This window comes from Aquarana catesbeiana, linkage group LG13, assembly GCF_042186555.1.
Source record: "Aquarana catesbeiana isolate 2022-GZ linkage group LG13, ASM4218655v1, whole genome shotgun sequence".
Classification (NCBI taxonomy): domain Eukaryota; kingdom Metazoa; phylum Chordata; class Amphibia; order Anura; family Ranidae; genus Aquarana; species Aquarana catesbeiana.
In genome coordinates this window covers 162656083-162682414 of record NC_133336.1, presented here as the reverse complement: position 1 = coordinate 162682414, position 26332 = coordinate 162656083, and the positions used below count along the sequence as shown (strand labels likewise).

General features: G+C 41.7%; 1 protein-coding gene across 1 annotated transcript in view; it reads left to right on the top strand.

Moving 5' to 3' along the window:
* The window catches only part of LOC141116421 (butyrophilin subfamily 2 member A2-like), a 121828-nt gene that overhangs the window by 77677 nt on the left and 17819 nt on the right, over positions 1-26332 (top strand). The window contains exons 10-13 of the mRNA XM_073608683.1: positions 4991-5011; positions 21414-21434; positions 23828-23848; positions 23933-23959. Of these exons, the coding sequence (XP_073464784.1) occupies positions 4991-5011; positions 21414-21434; positions 23828-23848; positions 23933-23959 (90 nt within the window). The remainder of the gene's footprint in view (positions 1-4990; positions 5012-21413; positions 21435-23827; positions 23849-23932; positions 23960-26332) is intronic.

Sequence of the window (26332 nt, the reverse complement as noted above, 5' to 3'; positions counted from 1 at the left end):
TTGCCTAAATGGTACTGGAATATGCGGTATATTATTTAAAGATAATCTGCTTTTAAACTGTGTGAAAAAAGTGATTTCTACACTGATATATCTTTAAAAGTCTGAGAAGAGATAAATCCCCCATCTCTGTACAACTAGGTGCCAACACAACTGAGCATGCTCAGACCTGCAAATAGCTCTCATTTTAGCTGCCATGGCTTTTTACAGGGCGCTATAGTAAATAAAAGAATGAGCGCTGTGTTAAATACCATTTTTGGGAGTAAAAATCTGCGCTATTATGGTCCAATGCAAGTTTTAGCCATTGATTTTAATGGTACAATTGTTACTTCCCCAAAAAATTCCTTTTAATGTTGAGATGAAATGTATCTTTCTCTGAAATAAATTTTACTTTGCAACATTTTTGCTTCTACTTAATCTATTTTCTTTTTAAGAATGCTAGAATGTGGAATGTTTTGATTTTTTGGTAACATATTTTTTTCTCTGTCACTTTAACGTGTTACTCTCCATTTCACAACAATCTTTACCCAAACTCACACAGGTGTCTCTACAAACCACAAACAATACCATTGCTGATGCAAATTTAAAATAAGTCACACTTTTTTGTGCTTTTTTTTATTTCCAAATAATCATAATTTGAGCTCAAAAAATGTGATGTGTACCAATATCAGAAATCAAAATGTAATTCCCAAAAATTTGAGGGTAATATCACTATTCTACACTGACCCACAAAGAACCACCAAATATCACAGAATAAATCAAGAAGAATAACTATTGAGTAATGTAATTCCATCACCTGTATGTCCAAAGAAATGTAGTATTTATGTGTAGGAGGGTCTCACATGTGGCAGCTCCATGGCCTAGAGGTTAGGACTTCTGCTTAGCATCTCTGAGCATCTGGATTCAAATTCCAAACATGCCACTTCATGTAGAGAAGTTGTCTCATCTCCCCAAGTCCTAAAACGATGTCTAAATGTAGTATTTGTGTAGGAGGGTTCCACCACCATTGTAAATCTTGCCAGATACACTATCTAGCCAAAAGTATTGTGACACCTACTTTTACATACATATGAACTTTAATGGCAACCCAGTCTTATGCCCCATACACACGGTCGGATTTTCCGACGGAAAATGTGTGATAGGACCTTGTTGTCGGAAATTACGACCGTGTGTGGGCTCCATCACACATTTTCCATCGGATTTTCCGACACACAAAGTTTGAGAGCAAGATATAAAATTTTCTGACAACAAAATCCGTTGTCGGAAATTCCGATCGTGTGTACACAAATCCGACGGACAAAGTGCCATGCATGCTCAGAATAAATAAAGAGATGAAAGCTATTGGCCACTGCCCCGTTTATAGTCCCAACTTACATGTTTTACGTCACCGTGTTTAGAACGATCGGATTTTCTGACAACTTTGTGTGACCGTGTGTATGCAAGACAAGTTTGAGCCAACATCCGTCTGAAAAAATCCTAGGATTTTGTTGTCAGAATGTCCGAACAAAGTCCGACCGTGTGTACGGGGCATTAGTCTGTAGGGTGAAAAATTGATTTGGCCCACCCTTTGCAACTAGAACAGCTTCTGGGAAGTCTGTCCACAAGGTTTAGTGTGTCTATTGGAATGTTTGATCATTCTTCCAGGAGTGCATTTGTGAGGCCAGGCACTGATGTTGGATGAGAAGGCCTGGCTTGCAGTCTCTGCTCTAATTCAGCCAAAAGGTGTTCTATCGCGTTGAGGTCAGGACTCTTGCTTTGTGCACAGGTGTGCAGTCATGTTGGAACAGGAAGGGCCATCCCCAAACTGTTACACAGGAATAGAGGGGAAATGGAGCGCTAACAGGTGCTACTAGTGAAATTAAAAAGGGGGCAGTGGTGTGGATCAGGAACTGTGGTATTTGCAGGAAACAAACAGTTAAGGTGGTCGTTAGACCTACAGTACTGGGTACCAATAGATGGGTTAGGCGGCAGCCAGCTTCTCAGAGCAGAAGGGACTCTGTGGGGAAGACAAGCAGAGAAAAAGAGCAGCGCCGCTCTAAGGGTAGTAATGTGTATAAAAAAGACTTTAATAGTGTTTAAATATGCACTCACATTAGATAGATTAAAAACAGGCATGTAGTGGTACTCCTTAACATCATGAAGTCACATCCGGTGGTCCGCTGGGCTGTGAAGGAATCAAACCCTGGCCGCTTCCAGTGGCGTCCAAAGCTCTGAGGTATGTGTTTCCGTCAAGTTAGCACATCAGCTGGTCCGTGGGTGGAGATGTCAGATGCTGGAGAGCCGGGGGGCATGGCCGTAGCGCCTGGGGTATTATTCCTCCACAGCCCAGCGGACCACCGGATGTGACTTCATGATGTTAAGGAGTACCACTACATGCCTGTTTTTAATCTGTGAAATGTGAGTGCATATTTAAACACTATTAAAGTCTTTTTTATACACATTACTACCCTTAGAGCGGCGCTGCTCTTTTTCTCTGCTTGTCATCCCCAAACTGTTCCCACAAATTGGGAGCATGAAATTGATGTCAAGGGATGGTCATGGCTGTGTAAGAGACACCAGACAGTGGGGGACAATACAATGGAGGAAGATGACAGCGAGGAATAACACAGCAGGAGAAGTAGGTGGTGACGGGAGAGGCGGCGACAGAAGATGGCGGCAAAAGAGACAGTACCAGGAGAAAATGACGGCGGGAGACACGGCACGGGGGAGAAGTCCACTCAGAGCTTTTTTACAATAAAGGAATTGTCAAAAAACAGCTATTGTCTTTTGTCACATTTCACGTTTTTTTTGGTGAATGGGTAGGAGTACAATATACCCGATACCCATTCACATGGGGGGGCAGGATCTGGGGGAAAGGGTTGTGGGGATGAGGCCCTTGTCCCCATCAACATAGGGACAAGGTGTTTTTGGGGGGACCCCAAAGCACCCTCCCCATGTTGAGGGCATGTGGCCTGGTATGGTTCAGGAGGGTGGGGGGGGCTCGCTTGTCTCTTTTGTTATTTTGAGTTCCCCTTAATATCCATACCAGACTCAAAGGACCTGGTATGGACTGGTAGGGGGAACCCACACGTTTTTTTCTTTTATTTTTACTCTACATTGCCGGGAACTGGCAATTCATTACAGCCACGAGCAATTTTAAATTACATTTTTTCCTTTAGAAATGTCATTTTGCTGCATTACAGTAATAAACATGGGAAAGATGCGCCACTTTACAGGCATACTATGGACACCCCCCAGGCATGATATTTAAAGGAATTTTTCATTTTTATTGTTTCACTTTAACCACTTAAGCACCGGAAGACTTTACCCCCTTCCTGACCAGAGCACTTTTTGTGATTCAGCACTGCGTTGCTTTAACTGACAATTGCGCGGTCGTCTGATGTTGTACCAAAACAAAATTTACGTCCTTTTTTTCCCACAAATAGAGCTTTCTTTTGGTGATATTTGATCACCTCTGTGGTTTTTATTTTTTGCGCTATAAACAAAAAAAGAGCGACAATTTTGAAAAAAAAAGCAATAATTTTTACTTTTTGTTATAATAAATATCCCAAAAAATATATAAAAAAACTATTTTTTCCCTCAGTTTAAGCCAATATGTATTCTATTACAAATTTGTGGTAAAAAAAAAATCGCAATAATTATATTGATTGGTTTGTGCAAAAGTTATAGCCTCTAAAACATAGGGGATATATTTATGGTATTTTTATTATTATTTTTTTTTTATTAGTAATGGCGGCGATCTACGATTTTGATCATGACTGCGACATTGCGCACACATCGGACACTTTTGATGCTATTTTGGGACCATTGTCATTTATACAGTGATCAGTGCTATAAAAATGCACTGATTACTATGTAAATGACACTGGCAGGGAAGGTGTTAAACACTAGGGGCGATCAAGGGGTTAAGTGTGTCCTAGGGAGTGATTCTAACTGTAGGGGGGATGGGCTCACTACAACATGACAGAGATCACTGCTCCCGATGACAGGGAGCAGTAGATCTGTCATGTTGCTAGGCAGAACAGGGAAATGCCTTGCATCTCCCCGTTCTGCCACTCCGTGACATGATCGTGGGACACCAGCGGACATCGAGTCTGCGCGCGCCCCCACTAGCCCACGAATTAAAAGAGGCGTACCTGTACGCCCATTTGCCCAACCGCTGCTATTGTGCTGACGTATATCGGCGTGCGGCGGTCGGCAAGTGGTTAAGCATTATTAATATCACTGCTCCTGAAAAAACAGCTGTTTTAAAACATTTTTTCCAATTGATACTTGTCCCCTGGGGTAGGACCCCATACACTTTTTATGGCAAAGAGCTTGCATATAAGCCTTCAGTGAGAACTATGGATTTTGCCGGCTTGAGCCCCATTGACTTTCACTATTTCCACATATGTGATCTGACAGGCATGTTCCCCGGCAATAGCGCTGCTTTCCATTTGCATTAGCGCCCAGTTTCTGAGAGTTGAAGTCTTAATTGGCCTTGATTGGGCGCTATTTTCTAGTACTGCAGGATCATTTAACGGCGCTATAGTAAATGACCCCCATAGAGTCATTACCACATATCTGACCAGTCGTAAAGGTGAAATCAGATCCATCTATGACAGGGGTTTGGGGAAAGATGAGTTGGGAACATTTAGTTGTGCTATTTGGCCAGATCAGATGGTAATTAACAGATTCAGTAGCAGAGTTGTTCTCTAGGTATCAGAAAGTCAACAATAATTTAAGGAAAATGTATAACATGTGGATAGAGGTTGGTAAATTTCCATACCAAAGCACAGTTTGAGACATCAGGTGCTCGAGCTAGCTCACCATAGAAATTATTAGTTAGTTTGTAAGCTAGCTATTAGTCAGTTTGTTTAGTTATTCCTGCATTAACCAGAAATGAAAAATATTCATTTTAGACAGTTACTTTTTATTATCATCTTGTATAATGCATTTTTTTTAACACCTATACATTTTAAATATTGTTCTGAATTTATATTTTATTTTTCAGAACGAATACTTGAGGAAAAAGGTGAGCATATTAACTGAATTTAATTTATTGTTGTAATATTCAGTTGTTTATAAGGAACAAATGTACATTCATAATGAATGAACAGAAAGTATAAATGTTTGGTAGTTAACATTTTGTAAATGTTACACATTTTAATGTAAAGCCTAGCTCTGGTCAGTTACCAGATCAGTAAAATTGCCCAACCTCCCATTTATATTGATCTAGTGCTTGATTTCTCGAAGGATGAGATACCATAGAGTGTAATTTACCTTAATTTAAGGTCCTGCAGACTTCCTCCCTGCCTGTCTCCTGAAGCTGCTCTTGTCATTCTTATGCCCCGTACACACGGTCGGACATTAATCGGACATTCCGACAACAAAATCCTAGGATTTGTTGGCTCAAACTTGTCTTGCATACACACGGCCACACAAAGTTGTCGGAAAACCCAATCGTTCTTAACGCGGTGGCGTAAAACACATACGTCGGGAAGTTAAACGGGGCAGTAGCCAATAGCTTTCATCTCTTTATTTATTCTGAGCATGCGTGGCACTTTGTGCGTCGGATTTGTGTACACATGATAGGAAATTCCGACATCGGATTTTGTTGTCGGAAAATTTTATAGCCTGCTCTCAGACTTTGTGTCGGAAAATCCGATGAAAAATGTGTGATGGAGCCTACACACAGTCGGAATTTCCGACAACAAGGTCCTATCACGTACGTAAATCCGACCGTGTGTACAGGGCATAAGACTGTTCTTATGACTGTCCCTCTTGCAGTTGTCATCACATACGATACAGGAAAGACAGTCACTACTGGTCCTGTGTTGTATGTAATGATGTAGGAATGACTGCCCACATTTCATGCTCAGAATAGAAGAGAACTGGACTCCCATCTGTTATGGGATGATACACAAAGATTAATACCTACTGTACCTGGGTTAAAGTAGGTTTTATTCTGAGTTTTATCATCCCATAGACAAAAAAAGTAATAGATAATTTATCACAATGGGGAGGAGGATTACAATTTACTTATTATAATAATTAATAATATAATAATTATTATAATACTTTTTAAACATACGTTATCTGTGGTATAACTGACTTTTTTTTCACTAATGGGGCTGGTTATACAATTTTGGCTTATTCTTCTCATTTCTTTTACCCAGTAAGGTACAGACAAATTGAAAACCTACTTAGAAACTTAAAGTGTAAACGGGTTAAGGTGAAAGTTACTCCTTGCGTAATGCAAACTTAGTTTTCTGATATCTGTGGATTAATTTATTTGATTTGCAAAGGAAAAGGCTACTGAAATGTAACATGCGCTATGTTATGCCACATACACACGATCAGAAATTCGGCCAGCAAAAAGACCGATGAGAGTTTTGGCTGGAAAATGCGACCATGTGTATGCTCCATCGGACTTTTGCTGGCTGAATTCCAGCCAGCAAAAGATTGAGAGCATGTTCTCAATTTTTTAGTGGAAAAAAGTTCCTATCCGAAAATGCGACTGTCTGTAGCAATTCCGATGCGCAAAATTCCTACGCATGCTCGGAAACAATTGGACGCATGCTCGGAAGCATTGAACTTCATTTTCTCGGCTCGTCGTAGTGTTGTACGTCACCATGTTCATGCCGGTCGAAAGTTCAGCTAACTTTTGTGTGACCATGTGTATGCAAGGCAAGCTTGAGCGGAATCCCGTCGGAAAAGCCATCATATCTTTTTCCGACCAAAATCCCAATCATGTGTACGCGGCATTAGTAGTGAGTTTCTCTATTTTGGTGTTACAAACAGAGAAATTGTCACAAAACAGAGTTGTTCTCTCGGTACCAGAAACCCAATAATAATGAAAAGGGATAGTTACAGCTAGGGATGAGGTTTGGGTCGACTTTACTTTAGCTGTTTTCAGTTCACTGAACCAAATGGCCAGATTTGGCCAATTCACTTGTCTACCTGAACCTCTGGTTGCTGTAGACAGAATTCAATTATTGAGTGCAGTAATACTACCTCCACTAAATAACAGCTCCCAGCCACCCATTTCAAATCATAAACAAGCCAGCAGGTACCCCAGGTGACACTATTTGGTCAATGACTTCTGTCATCACCCCCTTGCAGTTTTGTTTACATTCATCAGCCAGCCAGGGACCATCATTTGTGATAGAATGCCATTGGGAGTAGATTGTCATGGTGTTTGTATAGGCAGGTTGGTGGGGCATCACTCATAGTAATTGACAATGAATCTACAGTACATCACTGGACAACATGATTGATAAGGGAATGGCTTTAGAGGGGGACCTCATGCCTTTTTACAAACAAAAGCATGCCAGCCAGAAGATGTCACTTTGGGGAAGTACCGTACATTGTACAGTTTTGCCACTTCATTTGCAGGTTTAAGACATCGCTCAAGAATGTCATTCAAAGGAACTGTGTATTTTAATGTTGACCTTAGGTCTTACTAAAAGACCAGATTTCCAGTGAATGATATTTTCCCGCTACCCATGTCCTTTTTACCAAAAGCTTGCAAACTGGCATGGAAAAATGGCCTTGAAAAATGCTTGGGAAAAAAAAAGAACTTCGGGTGTTATGTTTTGCAGATTTCAGGCTGGGTTCATGGATCCCCCCAAGAACCAAACCCAGGACAGTTCACTCATCACTAATGACAATAGTATATAGGTATTATACATTTCCATACCTATGCACAGATTGATACAAGAAACGTACAGTCGGACTTTCTGATTTAGTTCTGGTTTTGTGTAATTTTGATGGTCATTACATATGAAAAAACAATTACAACTCAAGAAAAATTTCATCCCATAATAATTGTATAGTTTTTGATAGTCTATACAGTATTTACAGTGCGTTGAAAAAGTATTCATACCCCTTGAAATTTTTCACATATTGTCATGTTACAACCAAAAACATAAATGTATTTTATTGGGATTTTATGTGATAGCCCAACACAAAGTGGCACATAATTGTGAAGTGGAAGGTAAATGATAAATGGTTTTCAAGTTTTTTTTACAAATAAATATCTGAAAAGTGTGGCGTGCGTTTGTATTTAGCCCCCTTTACTCTGATACCCCTAACTAAAATCTAGTTGAACAAATTGCCTTCAGAAGTCACCTAATTAGTAAATAGAGTCCACCTGTGTGTAATTTAATCACAGTATAAATACAGCTGTTCTGTGAAGCCCTCAGAGGTTTGTTAGAGGACCTTAGTGAACAAACAGCATCATGAAGGCCAAGTAACACACCAGACAGGTCAGGGATAAAGTTGTGGAGAAGTTTAAAGCAGGGTTAGATTATAAAAAAAATATACCAAGCTTTGAACATCTCACAGAGCACTATTCAGTCCATCATCCGAAAATGGAAAGAGTATGGCACAACTGCAAACCTACCAAGACATGGCCGATCACCTAAACTGACAGGCCGGGCAAGGAGAGCATTAATCAGAGAAGCAGCCAAGAGGCCCATGGTAACTCTCGAGGAGCGGTTTAAAAAAACTATTAGATAAGCACCTGGACGACCGCAACATACAGGGATATACAATGGAATACTGACATAAAATCACACACATAGGTTGGACTTGATGGACTTTTTGTCAGTCAGTATTTTCCATTGGCAAGCGTAAATATGTGCGAATACTTGCATATGAGCATAAATATTTAGAATTTTCATAGATTTCTCCATAAGAAATGTCATGTATGCACGAATGCACATACGACCGAATACGTGCAAATACGGGTGATAATGTGTAAACACAAATGCCAGAAATACGTCCAAAAATGCTAATGCTCAAACATCAGTACTGTGTGCAAGGGGCCTTACAGTGCAGATAGCATTAAAGTGCAACCCTCAGGATTGCCTAGATGGTGACAGTTGAGAGTAGAGAGAACTGAAGCCCAGAATTTAACTGTAGTGTGGAGATGTGGCCAGGGCTTGTAGCAGACCAATGTATTTACATAACAGGCGGAGGGCTGGGGCAGGCAGAAACTGAAAGCGGTATATATCAGAAGTAACACATACTGTACCTAAGGAAGAGCCGAGAGCAGATTGAGACAAGTCAGAATAGGTAACCAGATTACACAAAACCAGCCTGGCAAGTCAGGCTATAGAAACATTGATCAGGCACTCACTGTATTCTGATCCCAAGTTAACCACTTCAGCCCCGAAAGGATTTACCCCCTTCCTGACCAGAGCACCTTTTACAATTTGGCACTGCGTCGCTTTAACTGCTAATTGCGCGGTCATGCAATGCTGTACCCAAACAAAATTTGCGTACTTTTCTTCCTACAATAGAGCTTTCTTTTGATGGTATTTGATCACCTCTGCCGGTTTTATTTTTTGCGTTATAAACAGAAAAAGACCGGAAATTTTGAAAAAAAATGATATTTTCTACTTTTTGTTATAAAAAAAATCCAATAAACTCAATTTTAGTCATACATTTAGGCCAAAATGTATTCGGCCACGTCTTTGGTAAAAAAAATGTCAATAAGCGTATATTTATTGGTTTGCGCAAAAGTTATAGTGTCTACAAACTAGGGTACATTTTCTGGAATTTACACAGCTTTTAGTTTATGACTGCCTATCTCATTTCTTGAGGTGCTAAAATGGCAGGGCAGTACAACTCCCCCCCCCCCCATGACACCATTTTGGAAAGTAGATACCCCGAGGAAATTGCTGAGAGGCATGTTGAGCCCATTAAATATTATTTTTTTTTTGTCCCAAGTGATTGAATAATGATAAAAAAAAAAAAAAAAATTACAAAAAGTTGTCACTAAATGATATATTGCTCAAACATGCCATGGGCATATGTGGAATTACACCCCAAAATACATTCTGCTGCTTCTCCTGAGTATGGGGATACCACGTGTGTGGGATTTTTTTTTGGGAGCCTAGCCGCGTACGGGGCCCCGAAAACCAATCACCACCTTCAGGATTTCTAAGGGCGTAAATTTTTATTTTTTTTTTTTTTCAAATAACAGTTTTTATTAGTCACATGTATATATAGATACAAAAGATTTGTAATTCGCTCGATACAAAAAACATTTGGCAGACATTCAAACTGGTATTCAGTAGGCAATAGGATATATTCATCCAGATAGAGTAGTAATGCAGCAAATTCCATATCTTCAAAATTCGTCAACCAACATGTATCTATTTCAATCTGGACATAGTCCAACATTAAGGAAAAGGATAGTAAAAAGAGAAAGAAAGAGAAAGGAAAATGTAGGAAGGGGGAGGGGGGGAGGCTCTGTCGCCAGCCTAGGGTGGGTCCTCTCGCCTGTGCCAGTCCTCCCAAACCTTGTCATGCGTCTCCAATCTATCCTGCAAACGGGCTGTCATTTTTTCCATAAGTTCTATATCTTTTATTCTGGTGTAGAGATCTGTTTGAGTGGGAGGGGTCTGTTTTTTCCAGCGCAGGGCAACCAGGCACCTCGCTGCCGTGAGTACATGGCCTAGCAGTTTCCGGGAGTGGCGGGGTATATTCAACCCAGACACCCTGAGAAGAAATAATTTCGGAGTCCTGGGTACTTTCACCCCCAGCAAGCGATTCAGTAGTAATTGAGCCTCCGTCCAGAACGGAACTATTTTAGGGCATGACCAGTAGATATGGTATAGAGTCCCTCTATCTCTGTGGCATCGCCAACATCTATCCGAACTGGAAGGGTAAATGGCTCGGAGAACATCAGGCGTCATGTACCAGAAAAAAAGAATTTTATATGCGTTCTTATTATACAGAGTACAAAGTGAACTCTTGGCTGCCTGGGACCAGATCACCTGCCATGTGTTTTTTGGTATCTCTTTGCCTAAATACTTCTCCCAGCGGAGCATGTATGTGTGCTTGCCCTGGTCTAGGAAGCTATAGGAATTTAATATTTGGTATATATCAGAAATTAGCCCACGTCTAGCCGAGCCTTCCAATATCAGGCCCTCAAATGTAGTTGGAGTTGAGAATTGTAGGTCCGGGGCAATGGATTGAGCATAGTGTCTACTTTGCAGGTATCCATAAAATGCCTGCCGTGGGAGGCCAAATTTTTTTTGAAGTTCCGCAAAGGAAAGTAGCCTACGTGTGCATGGGTGGACTAAATGGCCAAAGTGGAACAGATCTCTCGTCGCCCACGGGGAGGACATATGGTGTGTGAGACCTGCAGGCAGTTTGGGGTTATAAAGGAAAGATGTAAGGGGTGATCTTTCGGAGCATAGTTTGTGGGCTCGTGACAATCTACGCCATAGCGTGTTAAGGTGAAGCATGGGGCCCAGGAGCTGAGCGGGGTCTACCTTCACATCGCATTCCATAACATACTGTTCGGGTGAACTGGTGCCATCCATAGTTTTTCAATTTCTGTCCACTTGTTATAAGAGCGTTGGGTGAACCAGGAGGCCAGGGCTCGCAATTGGGCAGCTTGATAATATTTGGTTATGTCAGGGAAGGACAACCCGCCGTCTGTTCGCGAAGCCAACAAGACCGATCGTGATATTCTATGTCTCCTATAATTCCAAACGTAGTGTATCATATCCGCCTGTAGTTTCCGCAGCTCCACCGTTGGAATTGGAATGGGAAGTGTTTGGAATAGTTAGAGCAGCTTTGGCAGAATAACCATTTTAACCGAAGCTATCCTCCCTAAAAGGGAGATATGATGTGCCTTCCACTTTCTTAGGAGGTCTCTTATATTTTTGAAAAGGGGGGGGGTAGTTGGCTCTGTATAGGGTAGGGTAAGAGGGAGTAATCTGGACTCCCAAGTATTTTAGGGATAACTCATTCCAGTGATAAGGGAAGCATTGTTGTAGATGTTGGATCTCTTGAGTCGGTATGTTAATAGGTAGAGCTTCAGATTTAGCTGCATTTATTTTGTAGCCCGATAGGGATCTGTACAGGTCAAGCTCAGCGTGTAGATTGGGGAGTGAGATCCTAGGCTGAGTCAGGGTAAGTATGATATCGTCAGCAAACAATGCCAGCTTAAATTCCCTACCTCTCACCAGAATCCCATGTATGCTCGTGTTTTTCCAGATGGTCGCCGCCAGGGGCTCAACACACAACGCAAATAATAGCGGTGATAGCGGACACCCCTGGCGAGTTCCATTTGCAATCGGAAAAGCCGACGATAAAGCAAAGGGGGTCTTAACTTGGGATGAGGGATTAGTGTACAAGTGTCTAATGGCCTGCAGAAAAGGGCCACGGAATCCCATGCAGCGTAACGTGGCGAACAAGAAAGGCCAGCCAAGGCGGTCAAAAGCCTTTTCTGCGTCCAGACCAAGGGGCGTAAATTTTTGATTTCACGCCTCACTACCTATCACAGTTTGGAAGGCCATAAAATGCCCAGATGACACAACCCCCCCCCCCCCCAAATGACCCCATTTTGGAAAGTAGACACCCCAAGCTATTTGCTGAGAGCCATGTTGAGTCCATAGCATATTTTATATTTTGCCACAAGTTGCCGGAAAGTGACAAATATTTGTTTTTTTTGCACAAAGTTGTCACTAAATGATATATTGCTCAAACATGCCATGGGCATATGTGGAATTACACCCCAAAATACATTCTGCTGTTTCTCCTGAGTACGGAGATACCACGTGTGGGACTTTTTGGGAGCCTAGCTGCATACAGGGCCCCGAAAACCAATCACCGCCTTCAGGATTTCTAAGGGCGTACATTTTTTATTTCACTCCTCACTACCTATCACAGTTTCGAAGGCCATAAAATGCCAAGATAGCACAACCCCCCCAAATGACCACATTTTGGAAAGTAGACACCCCAAGCCATTTGCTGAGAGGCATGGTGAGTATTTTGCAGCTCTCATTTGTTTTTGAAAATGAAGAAAGACAAGAAAATTTATTTTTTTCTTTTTTCAATTTTCAAAACTTTGTGACAAAAAGTGAGGTTGGCAAAATACTCACTATACCTCTCAGCAATTAGCTTGGGGTGTCTACTTTCCAAAATAGGGTCATTTGGGGGGGGGGGTTGTGCCACCTGGGCATTCCATGGCCTCCGAAACTGTGATAGGCAGTGAGAAGTGAAATAAAAAATTTACACTCTTAGAAAGCCTGAAGGCGGTGCTTGGTTTTCGGGTTCCCGTACGCGGCTAGGCTCCCAAAAAGTCTCACACATGTGGTATCCCCATACTCAGGAGAAGCAACAGAATGTATTTTGGGGTGTAATTTCACATATTCCCATGGCATGTTTGAGCAATATATCATTTAGTGACAACTTTGTGTAAAAAAAAAAAAAAAATATTGTCTTTTTCCCGCAACTTGTGTCACAACATGCCTCTCATCAAATAGCTTGGGGTGTCTACTTTTTAAAATGGGGTCATTTGGGGGGATTGTGAACTGTCCTGGCATTTTAGGCACAACATTTAGAAGCTTATGTCACACATCACCCACTCTTCTAACCACTTGAAGACAAAGCCCTTTCTGACACTTTTTGTTTACATGAAAAAATTATTTTTTTTTGCAAGAAAATTAATTTGAACCCCCAAACATTATATATATATTTTTTAAAGTTGCTGTGCAAATACTGTGTGAAAAAAAAAATGAAACACCCACCATTTTTTTTTTTCACACAGTATTTGCACAGCGATTTTTCAAACACATTTTTTGGGGAAAAAATACACTTTTTAAAATTTTAATGCACTAAAACACACTATATTGCCCAAATGTTTGATGAAATAAAAAAGATGATCTTAGGCCGAGTATATGGATACCAAACACGACATGCTTTAAACTTGCGCACAAACGTGCAGTGGCGACAAACTGAATACATTTTTAAAAGCTTTTAAAAGTCTTTATAGGTTACCACTTTACATTTACAGAGGAGGTCTACTGCTAAAATTACTGCCCTCGATCTGACCTTTGCGGTGATACCTCACATGCATGGTGCAATTGCTGTTTACATTTGACGCCAGACCGACGCTTGGGTTCGCCTTTGTGCAAGAGCGGGGGGCGGGGGGGGGGGGTGCAGGGGTGCTTTTTTTTTTTTTTGCTTTTTTATCTTATTTTTAAACTGTTCCTTTCATTTTTTTTTTTGTTTTTAATCATTTTTATTGTTATCTCAGGGAATGTAAATATCCCCTATGATAGAAATAGGTAATGACAGGTACTCTTTTTTTGAAAAAATTGGGGTCTATTAGACCCTAGATCTCTCCTCTGCCCTCTGTCCTCACCCAAGATCGGTGTGATAAAATGCTTTCCCAATTTCCCAATGGCGCTATTTACATCCGGCGAAATCTAAGTCATAAAATGCTCGTAGCTTCCGTTTTTTTAAGCCATGGAGATGTTTGGAGCCATTCTGGTCTCTGATCAGCTCTATGGCCAGCTGGCCAAAACACCGGCTGCATTCTCAGGTTCCCTGTTGGGACAGGAGAGCCAGAGAAAAGCATGGAAGACGGTGGGGGGGGGGGCATTCCCTCCCAATGCTTGTAAAAGCAGTCTAGAGGCTAATTAGCCACTAGGATTGCTTTTACATGAAAGCCGACCGCTGGCTGAAAAGAATGATACCAAGATGATACCTAAACCTGCAGGCATCATTCTGGTATAACCACTCACATACCAGTACGTTGCTGGTCCTTGTTGGGCATATATTGTAAACTTTTTTTTCATGCAGTGTGTGGGCTGAACGAAAAAAAGAGATTGATCGGTGGGTATGCCCACCATTAGAATACGTCCCTTTATCCACCCACTTCTAATGATGGGCATACATGCACCGTTTATATATGCCGAAGCATGGGGGCATCCCCCCAAAAGGTAGGAGCAAATCGCTCCTCCGCCCCTGCTGCCCCCATGCTTCGGCATATATGCTCTTTTTTTAGGTTGTGGTGAAATCACCTCCGACAGCGCTGGAGTCAAGGCTTTATGTATCGTGGGAGCAAACGCTGTTGCTGTCAAGATAAATAAATCCGCTCTGCAGCTGAATGGCGTACCTGAAAACAAAAAAATGGTTAACAATAAAACATAGTAAACAGTAAAGTATAAAAAATGGCATACCTATAAAGCAAACATGATAAAACATAATAACAATAAAACATTGCAGAATAGAATACAGTAAATAAGAGCAGAACAATAGAGAGAGAAAACCTTCTTTTTATTAAATTTTTTAAAAAAGACAAATAACACACATCATACAATCTTCAAAAATATATACATTAAAAATTCCTTTTACATATTAAATAATCTTAATGATACCCACTTCCTCCTGTTTCTATAGAATCATCTAACTAAATTCCTATTACTAATACTCAACTAGTGTATGGTAGCATTCAAAACATTCACCAATGCAAAGACCAGGATTGTCAGGACAGGAGGGACAATAATAGCGGGTGTCATGCCTATATCCGTGCTTGCTGCAGACACAACATCTTTTTTGGGGGGTTCGTTGGATAGGGGTACTCGGGAGGACATAAAGAAAATGCCTCTCATGCAGCCGGCTTACTGCATTTGGTTGGGGAAGGTGAGGTGGAGCACCGTCTGGAAACAGAAGGGCTCTGATGATCTCTTCCTGGAATTTAAGGAAGGATCCAGTCCGTCCTGAAGCTCTGTATAGCACATGAGCGTTCAGCAAAGCCAATTGAAATAAATAAACAGACACTTTCTTGTACCAGTGTCTGGCCTTACGGGAAATTAGGTACGGCGCCAACAACTGGTCGTTGAGGTCCATCCCTCCCATATTTTGGTTATATTCGTGGACACAGAGGGGTTTCTCCACAACACCAGTCGCCGTAGTAATTTGGACCGTCGTGTCTGCATGAAGGGAGGTAAGAACAAAAACATTCTTATTATCCTTCCACTTCATAGAGAGCAAGTTATTACACTTGAAGCAGGCTCTCTCCCCCAGCCTAAGACTGGAATCTACAAGCTGCTGGGGAAAGCCCCGGCGATTAGGTCGCACGGTGCCACATGCTCCAATCTGCTGATCAAACAAGTGACTAAAAAGTGGCATGCTCGTGTAATAATTGTCCACATATAAGTGGTACCCCTTTCCGAATAAGGGTGACACCAAGTCCCACAATCTTGCCAGCGCTTCCTATGTAGTCAGGGCAGTTTGTCGGCTCTACGTGGCTATCTTTTCCCTCGTAAACCATAAAACTACATGTATAGCCTGTGGACCTGTCACAGAGCTTATACATCTTGACCCCATATCTGGCACACTTGCTGGGAAGGTACTGTTTGAATGACAAGCGGCCAGAAAACTTAATCAGGGATTCATCAACGCAGACAACTTGATGGGGAGTAAACAAGTCTGCAAAACATTGGTTGAAGTGGTTTACAAGGGGCCGAATTTTGTAGAGCCGATCGTATCCAGGGTCTCCACGAGGACGACAGAGTTCATTGTCATTGAAGTGCATGAACCGCAAGATCTGCTCGTATCGTGCCCTGGTCATGGAGACAGAGAACAAGGGCATATGGTGAATTGGGTCAGTGGACCAATATGACCACAACTCACTCTTTTTAGTTATGCCCATGTTGAGGGAAAGGCCCAGAAAGAGCTTAAATTCGGAAACCGTAATTGGTCTCCAATCTCTGGCAAGGGAGGACTGGGGATTAGTGGCGATGTGTTGACCAGCGTACAAATTGCTTTGGTCCTTAATAGATCTATAGAGATCTTCGGTGAAAAACAGCGAATAAAAATCAAGTGACGTAAAATCAACTGTTTCCACCTGAATGCCAGGTTGGCCAGTGAATGGGGGAAGTACGGGTGCTGCAGAAGTGGTAAGTTCCCAATTAGGATTGGTGAATGCAGCAGGAAGGGCATGACGGGCCTGTGTTCGTCTTCTTGGTGGCAGCGGGACACTACTTATGCTAGCCACCTCACCAGCTTGAACTGCACTTATGGGACTCGCCACGTCACCACGTGATACTGCAGTGCTGGATTGACTTCGACCAGGGTGTACTAGGCCGCTGGTGCTTGCCAGTTCACCAGAAGGAATAGCGGCGCTAGTACTGCTTTGCTCCATACGAGGGACCATGCACATCAACAACAGAAGAAGAAGTTTGGGGTCTGGTACGCCTGACCTTGGCAGGGACCACAACTCCGTCGTCAGAGCTATCTGTCATGGAACCGCTGTCCTCTAGAGGATCGTATTCTGAGCCTGAATCTGAAAGATGAGTGACTTCATGAAAAAAGAAGAGAAGGGGGGGGGAAGGAAAATATAGGGGTCCAGTCCTCCTACTGGTATTGTCCTTCTGGGATCTGGCACCCAGGGACAATCCATGACGGTGGGTTAAGTGGTTGATGTCCGGTGAATGGTGGGAATAGCCTTATCCTTTTGACATTTTAATAGTAGGTGAGCAATAATTCTATGTAATTGATGTTTTTCTATTGTTATGATTTGATTTCATGTATGACCATTACGTAACTTGTGATTGTTCATTGTTTATACAGTTTAAATGAATCAATGACATCGTGTCTAGCCCTGATGAAGCGAAAATCCTTTTGCAAAACATGTTGGCTTTAGTCATGTATGAATTCTGAAATTTACTACTGGATGGTCATATGTCTGTACATGTTTTTGACAAATGTTATTTTAATCATATTTCAATAAATATTGTTAAACTTTTTATCAAACTTGTTTGATGTTCACCTACTAAACTCAGTATTTTCCTTCAAAGTCCCATTCCAATTGAGGAGGGAGGGGGGATCCCTATATTTCCTCCCCCCCCCCCTCTTCTTTTTTCATGATATACTTTAACTAGGGATTGGAAAAATTGTCTGAGATGTCCTTGATATAGTCCAACCATCTTCCGCATACTATAGATGAGTGACTTCCTCTTCACGATCTGTCATGCTCAGAAACGTGTAGGCCTCTTCACTAGTGTACCTTCGATTTGCCATTTTGGGCTCTAAATTTAGGGGTACACTAGTGAGACTCACAGGTAAAAAAGCTCCTGACTGTTAGCAACTGTATTAAAACGCTACCAAAAAAACTGTTAGCAATAGCAGGGATCAGGCCTGACTCTGCGAATGCTGTAGTTTTGTGTGTTTAGTGTTTTGTAAGTGACAGTGATCGATCAATACTGCACTTGGGTGGGCTGGGCTGGGCGGAGGGGCAAAACGCAGGTGCTAGCAGGTATCTGTGCTGATCCCACTAACACTGCGTTTTTGGGAATCCTAAACTGCTGGGGACGCTAGTATAGATCTGATCGGATCAGATATTGATCTGTTCAGATACTATACCACTAAGGGAGGTGTATGCTGCGTGCGTGGGTGTTAGTGGTACTGGCACTAACCTGACACTGCCTGGGGCGACGCAGACCCTATCTGACCCTAAAACTTAACTCATGTCACCGCCGGGTGATCAGGGGGTTAAACCTTTATTAGGTAATAAATGGTGGGTGCCCTGACACTATAAAAAAACAAACTAACTAACCAGCGTCACCCGTAACAGTTATACGGTGATCACTGGTGAAAGGGTTAACTAGGGGGCAATCAGGGGGTTAAAACCTTTACTAGGTAGTATATGGAGGTCCCTGACGCTAAAAAACACTGACGGCGAACCTAGATACTTACCTCCCTAACTAGCGTCACCTGTGACACTAATACAGCGATCAAAAAACGATTGCTTACTGACACTGGCGACGGGGGGTGATCAAGGGGTTAAAGTGGGGTTTCACTGTCTCCAAATTTTTTTTTTTTTTTTGCAAAATGACAATGATTAATATATTTAAATATAGAACTTACTTGTTCCGTTTTTAGTGTTTACTGCTGTCTGTTTTCTCCTAAAAAGAAAGTTATAAATATTAATGTTGCCGGTTGTCATCTTGCCTGTGGGCATGTGAAGCCCACAGGCATCCTCTTCCGGGATACGGTGCTGCGGATCGACCAGCATGCACCGCCCGTTCTATCCCCGATCTCGCGCATGCGCAGTAAACTCAAATCGGAGCGCCGTCAACAGCTCCGGTTGCCATCACAACGGGCGGTGGCGTAGAAATCCCGCGAGATTTTGCAACGGCTCTCCGCACTGACTCCTGGGATGAATGACACGAGATCCCAGGAGACAGTGCGGCGATGAAAGGAAATGATGCGTATACCCGCAAAATCTCTGCCCAAATCTCTGCCCACAGCCGCAGGGACCGAACACATGCCTGAAGGTAGGAAAAAAAAATTTAAAAAACGGTCCATTGAGCACTCTGTGCTATATTTAGAAGCCACTGAGCTGAACTTTAGAAAATGTGTAAAGATCGGCTTTAAAACTTTATTAGGGGGGGTTAGGGGGGTACCCTAGACCTAAAGGGGCCTAACACTAACTGCCCTACCACATATAATTGTCACAAAATGACACCAATGCAATAATCAGAAAAAAAACTGCTATTGGTGTCACTGTGACAGGGGGGTGATCGGGGGGTGATCGGGGGTGAAAAGTGTGCCTAGAGTGTTCTACTGTAAGTGTTGTGTTGGTGCAGACTTACTTGATGTCTTCTCTCCTCTGAAGCTGGAAAGGAAAAGGCTTCACGAGGAGAGGTAACATCACTTCCTCTGCCGCTGTTTACATTATAGCAGCAGAGGAAGATTTTCATTCATTGGGAGCGATCACGAGGGGGTGGGCACGAATGAGAGGCCTCCCCCTCAGCACGGATGGCTCCCCTAACGATGCCGACCGCCTCGGGCTCCTGGGGGGGCGATGCGCCCTCCGCCTGCGGATGGCAAATCACGTACCAGGTACGAGATTTTGCCTGCCCATGCCATTCTGCCACAGTATATCTGTGTTAGGCGGTCGGCAAGTGGTTAAAGAGGAATGGAACTCTGGAAGCTGTGCGCAAAAAAGGCAGACAGAGGGCAAAACGCTAGTCGCCAGCATAGCCTATGGCCTCTCTGCTGCTGAAATTACCCCATTATTAACTTACCATGACTTGCTCAACAACTTGTCTCCATGTGGAGGTGGCCATCTTGGTAGAGGCACAACTTTACTTCCTCATGTTGGAACCTCCAGCAAAGAGAACAGTGAGCAGCACAATAGTGATATTACCAAATCTCATACCAAATTTGCTGACACTAGCAGTCAGCAGTGCCTTGAATCTCACACTGCAGATATACAACTATGAGGGTGTGGGCACATGAGTTTCTAGGCACACTTACATACTAGGAAATGCACTGCTAATTTTCAGGACCCCCCACCCAAGCATTGGCATCGTAATGCAGCTGCTAATGCTGACAGCTATGCTAGGTTATGTGCAATATGTACTCGTGACTCCTGCGCTCTGTGCAATATGCACTCAAGTTTTAAGCCCCTCCTATTTAGAAATCCAAACCCACTCTAAATATTTGGTACAAGGTGCATTTACACCACTCAGTTTGTATAATTGGCATGGCTTTCTACTAAGAAGCTTCAAAAAGGGGTTTTCTTGTAATGGATATGTATAAACTTGATATTTTTTAGAATTTTGCCTGCCTCATTGTGTACCTGTAAAGTCCAATTTCATGGAGCAACAATTTTGTGTTCCTCCACTTTTGTGATTTTGTATATAGAAGGATGTGGTACAGTGAAATCGTAGTATGATTTCTGGCTTGACATAGGGTAATACATACCCATTTTCAAAGACTCCCATATTTTATCCCTGTGTATGGGATACATGGGTTTTGGCTACAATAGAAAAAGGGATGTAATGAGTTTGAGGATTTTTTAATGTTGGTTTTTCTATAGTGTGAAATTGGTGGTGTTTGGGACACATGATGCCAAAAAATTATGCCCCATCCAGAAGAAGCGGCTTCTGCCGTGAAACTCGTGGAAGCTGGCTCCAGAAACAATGCCTTAGAAACATGCTACTGAACAATATAGATTGTAATTGTATATTCAATACAATGGATTAGTGTATTTTTCTAGTCCTTCTGGGCAATATTTATGTACTCCCCTGTATGTTTTTTTAGAATTTCGACCTGTAAAGTCCAATTTCATGGAGTAGCAATTTTGTGTTCCTTCACTTTGTAGTTCAGCTTTGTTGTCCAAGCCAAGAAGCCTGTGTATAAGTCAGATGGTCTCCCTCTATAAAAAGAAAGGGAAAGTGTGTCTTTTCTCTTAGTCATTTTGACATGTGTGTGTAATTTGATCATTCCTGCCATTCAGGTCAGTTTGGTAGCACAGCTGTAAAAGAGCAAAAGAAAACTACTGCTGTTTGGAGCTTGCCACCTGCTGGCTGCAACTGGTAAACAAAAAATATTTACGTATATGTAATATTTAATATGATCCTGATCCTGAATGACATAAATAAATACGTAAAAAAAATTATATATGTTCTTGAAACAGTGTAATACTATTATAATTACAAGAACATTATTTAATTTTCAATTGTACTATGTATAAAAACACAGCACTAATTCCAATCTAAAGATTATAAAAAAGGGTCAATTTTACTGATTACTAGTCATTCAATGTGCCGTTGATTAGACACAATACAATTCTGCAATAATTATTTTATGTTTGCATGTGTTTTTTGCAGATTCCCTTTTGAAAAAAATAGGTAAGATGTATTGTACCATCTCAAACCTAAATATAACTTTCATTCTAGTTACAAACAAGTAAAAGGTACTTTGTATAAAACTGACCCCTGTTTAGTGCACACCAGTGAGGTAGGAACAGGATTTCTTCCTATTGCACCTCTACCAAATCCCTGCCCCCCCCTCCCCTTGAATATTCTGACTTTCTTCTTCCCTGTAGCTCTCTTTCATTATTCCCCAGTGCACATAGGATTGGTCTATGGAAAACCAAATGTGACAAAGTGTTTTATAATTAATCACCACTTGCTTACATTGGGTGTGTGATGTACACCATGAAAAACTACACAGGACACAGGGCATACATTGTACAACCTGTCCCTCATCCTCTGCTGCTGTTCGCCCCACCAATATTTCTGGCAAAGCCCAACTATAAGAATGACAGCCGGGACTTGCTCTTCATCACTGATGTATAAAGTGGAACTTTCGAAATGTGTTTACATGCTTTATTCTGAAATACAATGTAACAACGTAATTGATACACTGTATTCACTCTGTTTAATGTATCTGCAATTCAAAAGGGTGACTTTTGATCTGCATATAATATCAGTTAAGCAATGCTACCAGTAAACAAAATATATATATATTGTATCTTTCTATTTAACATCCTATTAACCCTTAGTAAAACTTTAATCAGTGCAAATCAGCTCCTTCTTCCCCTTCTCCCCTCAGCTGGTATTTTTATGCAGATATTATCATGTCTATTTTTGTAGCCACTAATGTTTACACTTTTTCGGCTTTCATTCCCTTCTTAATTTTTGCGTCCAACTAGAAATTAACAAAATTGAAAAAAGCCTCTATTTCATTATTTACTGTTTAGAGTGAATAATTTTGCAATGTTTTGTATTTTTTATCTTCATTAACATTAGTTGTTTTAAAACTAACGCTGATCAAAGTAGAAAAAAAAGTACATTTTTTTTAAGTTTCATGTCTTTTGGTCTATAGATTGAACATGAGGGATGGGATTAGAGTACAGGGCAAAAATGGGTTCAACCTGAACCCAGCCCATTCGCTGTTTGCAGACCATGCACACTATTTGGCCCAAATTAGTCAGTTCACCCACCAAAATGCCCAGCTGCTGTATGCAAACTACTGGCCAGTGATCCTGGAAGGTGTCATCAAAAAAATACGGTCCTTACTATATTTGATCAATGACATCACCCTGGATCACCATGCTGTTGTTCAGATTACTGCAGCACCTGGGGATCTGTAATTTAGTAGTGGCAGTACAGCAGGAAAACATCATTAAACAGCGGGTCGTTGTGATTGGCAATGGATTTACATTGGGAGACATTATTTCCATATACATATTTTTGGTATTAAATTACTTTTTATGTTGTGGGTGCGTTTTCTTTACATTTCAGTGTTTTAAAGAATGAGTCATAATGGATACTAATGTATTCCTGTACCTATTACCCTAATGGGTGGTTAATGTCTTGGGGTCCCCTTTTAAGAAAGAGATCTTCCTATAAATCCCCCATAAACTCCCAGAGTTTTAAAATATACATATTAATCTCAAACATTTCTTCTTTTTTATCCAATACTTAAATTAAAAAAAAACATTAAAAGATAACAACACTATACACATACATTTTTAGAAAAATGGTCTTGCTATAGTCCAGAAGATAAGGACAGCTAGGGAATGAATAGTCACATGGTTTGGAGAGAATTAATCAGTCTGTAGTTCCTTAAAAAACGAAAAACCTTTGGATACCATGCATATATACATATATATTAACAATGTGTTAATTTTCATTATTACATTTAATAATGCAATAAATTCTACAGATATTTCCCTAATGCCGCGTACACGCGGTCGGACTTTTCGTCTACAAAAAGTCCGACGGACGCCGACGGACACAATACGGCTGACAATCCGATCGTGTGTGGGCTTCCCCGGACTTTCAGCGGACTTTTCCAGCTGCAAATCTGACGGACTTTAGATTTGAAACATGCTTCAAATCTTTACGTCGTAACTACGCCGGACCCAGAAATCCGCTCGTCTGTGTGCTAGTCCGACGGACAAAAACCCACGCTAGGGCAGCTATTGGCTACTGGCTATCAACTTCCTTATTTTAGTCCGGTGTACGTCATCACGTACGAATCCGTTTGACTTTTGTGTGATCGTATGTAGGCAAGTCCGTTCATTAGAAAGTCTGCCGCAAGTCCACCAAAAGTCCGCCAAAAGTCCGTCGAAAGTCCGTCGAAAGTCTGTCGGACAGGCTGTCGGACTTTTGTAGCCGAAAAGTCTGACCGTGTGTACGCGGCATTAGAATGACCATGACACTCGTGATGATTTATTTTTAAACTTCATGAAATGCAGAAAAGCTTATTATTTCTTATTTCTGTATCTCAACAGAGGACCTCTCTGCAGAGATTGGTGAGTAGAGCAACATTTTTTAACAATTTTTACAATAACTTTGATTATAAGCTGATCATTTGCCTTCCAACATTTATGTTTCAGAGTGGAGAAAACGATACAACTACAAAAGTGAGTAAGCATTAAAAAAATCTTATAAAATGTATAATAGCTTGATTTTTTAATTTTTTTGCTTTTACTATGGGCACATGTAAAGAGCCTATTTTAAAACAAACGGGGAGATTTTTCTGCTAATCTTTTTACACAAGCCCGAACCTGGAATTTCTTAATATTACAAGCAGAAAGAAGCTGCAAAAAAAACAGCAACTATGTACCCTTTTTTACTAGGTTTTTCACAATTTCTCTATTGCAATGCAATTAAATGTGTTTGATTTACCAATCACAGCTGATCACAGCGTGAACCAGGAAGTGCCGTAATCGTCTTTTTTCTCGGTTCAGCTGCAAATCAGCTGCCAGTCACTGCCCACCCAAATCGCCAATCAGTGCCCATAAAATTGCCAATTACTGCCCATCAAAGTGCCAATCAGTGCCCCATCAGTAATGCCTGTCAGTGCCCTTCTGATGCCCATCAGTAATGCCTGTCACTACCTCAGCATCAATGCTGCCTATCAGTGCCGCCTATCAGTGCCCATCAGTGCTGCATATTAGTGTAGCCTATCGGTGCCTATCAGTGCCCATCAATTCTAAATATTAGTGCTTCCTTATCAGTGCCCATCAGTGCCACCTCATCAGTGCTCATCAGTGCCTGTCAGTGAAGGAGAAAACAACATTTTATAACTGAAACAAAGAAAAACTTTTTTTTTCAAACATTTTGTTTTTTTGAGTTTGTTTAGCAAAAAATAAAACCCCAGTGGTGATCAAATACCACCAAAAGAAAGCTCTATTTGTGGGAAGAAAATTATAAAAATTTTGTTTGGGTACAACATTGTATGGTCGTGCAATTGTCATTCAAATTGTGACAGCGCTGAAAGCTGAAAATTGTCCTGGGCAGGAAGAGGGGAAGTGCCCAGTATTGAAGTGGTTAAAATATCAAATGTAATAAATCTGGGACATTTGTTAAACACAGTTCATGACCCAACACATTTTTTTCTCCCAAAAAACCTCATCAGCATGTTTACTTGTTCTCTGCATTTTAAAAGCATGTGTCATGAAGGGGGGAATGGCCATGTATGGTCGGGATTGTGGATGCTCTGAGCAGCCTGCATGTTGGATGGTGGCGTGCTTAAGAGCACACCCCTACTGGCTACACCCCTACTGGCTACAGGAAAGCACAGAGATGAAGGTCTTGCAAAACTCAGACTACAAACTCACAAGAATGCCAGCACTGGAGTGCTGCTCTTACAGGCAGGACACAGAATACTCATAAGAGATGCAGGGCTCACAGACAGGAGTACAGGAGTATCTCAGCAGTGGGATGCTAAACTTACAGGAACACAGAGGTAACAATATTTATGAGGAATACTGAGGTGCACAGGGGTCAAAGGAATACAGGATACAGTTGAAGTACAAAAGGAGTCTAGGACAGGAAAGATAACTATTGGCACTGTTTTGGGAGAACACAGCATGCCCACATGTACAGTAAAGGTGAAGGCCCTTGGAAGGGCCAAGTCTCAGAGTCTAAGGAACCAACTGGTCTTCTCCAGGGCTCCTGAAGGTGCACAATCCCCAAGATAGGTTCATGGGCTCACTTGAGCAGGCAGTTACTGGAATCTAAGGCCTGATAAACAGATAAGAACCCTTTGCAGCTCAGAGATCACTGGAAGTAACGTATACAGCCCAAGCTGGTAGGTCTACATATAAAAAAAACACAGACACCGGAAACAGGTGCACACAGGATAACAAGGAAAGAGAGACAGACAAACGGGAATCTCTAGGAACAGGTAAAGGTGCACAGGGACACAAAGCAGAAAACAAACTCAAATTACATTGGCAGACACAAGCAGACTGTGAAGAGCAGGTTTTGGTGCACAGGGACACTAAGCAGGAAACAGGCTAGAAGTACACTGGGAGACACAAACAGACTGCAGACACAGGTAATGCTTATGAATAGCAGACAGGAATACACAGGAGCTCATAGAGGTGCAGGGAGGCCGAAATCTGGCAAGAGTACATAAGAAAAACAGGACACTGGAAAGAAACAGGTGCAAGGATACATGTTTTAAACAGGAACACAATGAGTCACAGGGGACAGGCTGGAAGTCGCTGGGGACACTGGGAGTACAAAGATCACACTGAAAGGCCCTTGCAAACAGACACTAGGATCTAGGGGGCATCCAGCTACAGGATCACTAGAAATATTGGGGTCACTGGAAGTCTATCAGAAAGTAGAACAGTAGAAGTGTATGGTCACTTGGAATCTTCTCAGGAAGCCAGGGATACAAAAAAAATCACTGGGGGTACACCAGTAAACTTCTAAACTTGGAACAACGGGGGACCTAGCCCTAAGAACACCAGCTGTTACGTAGAAAAAGCCTGAGGTATTGA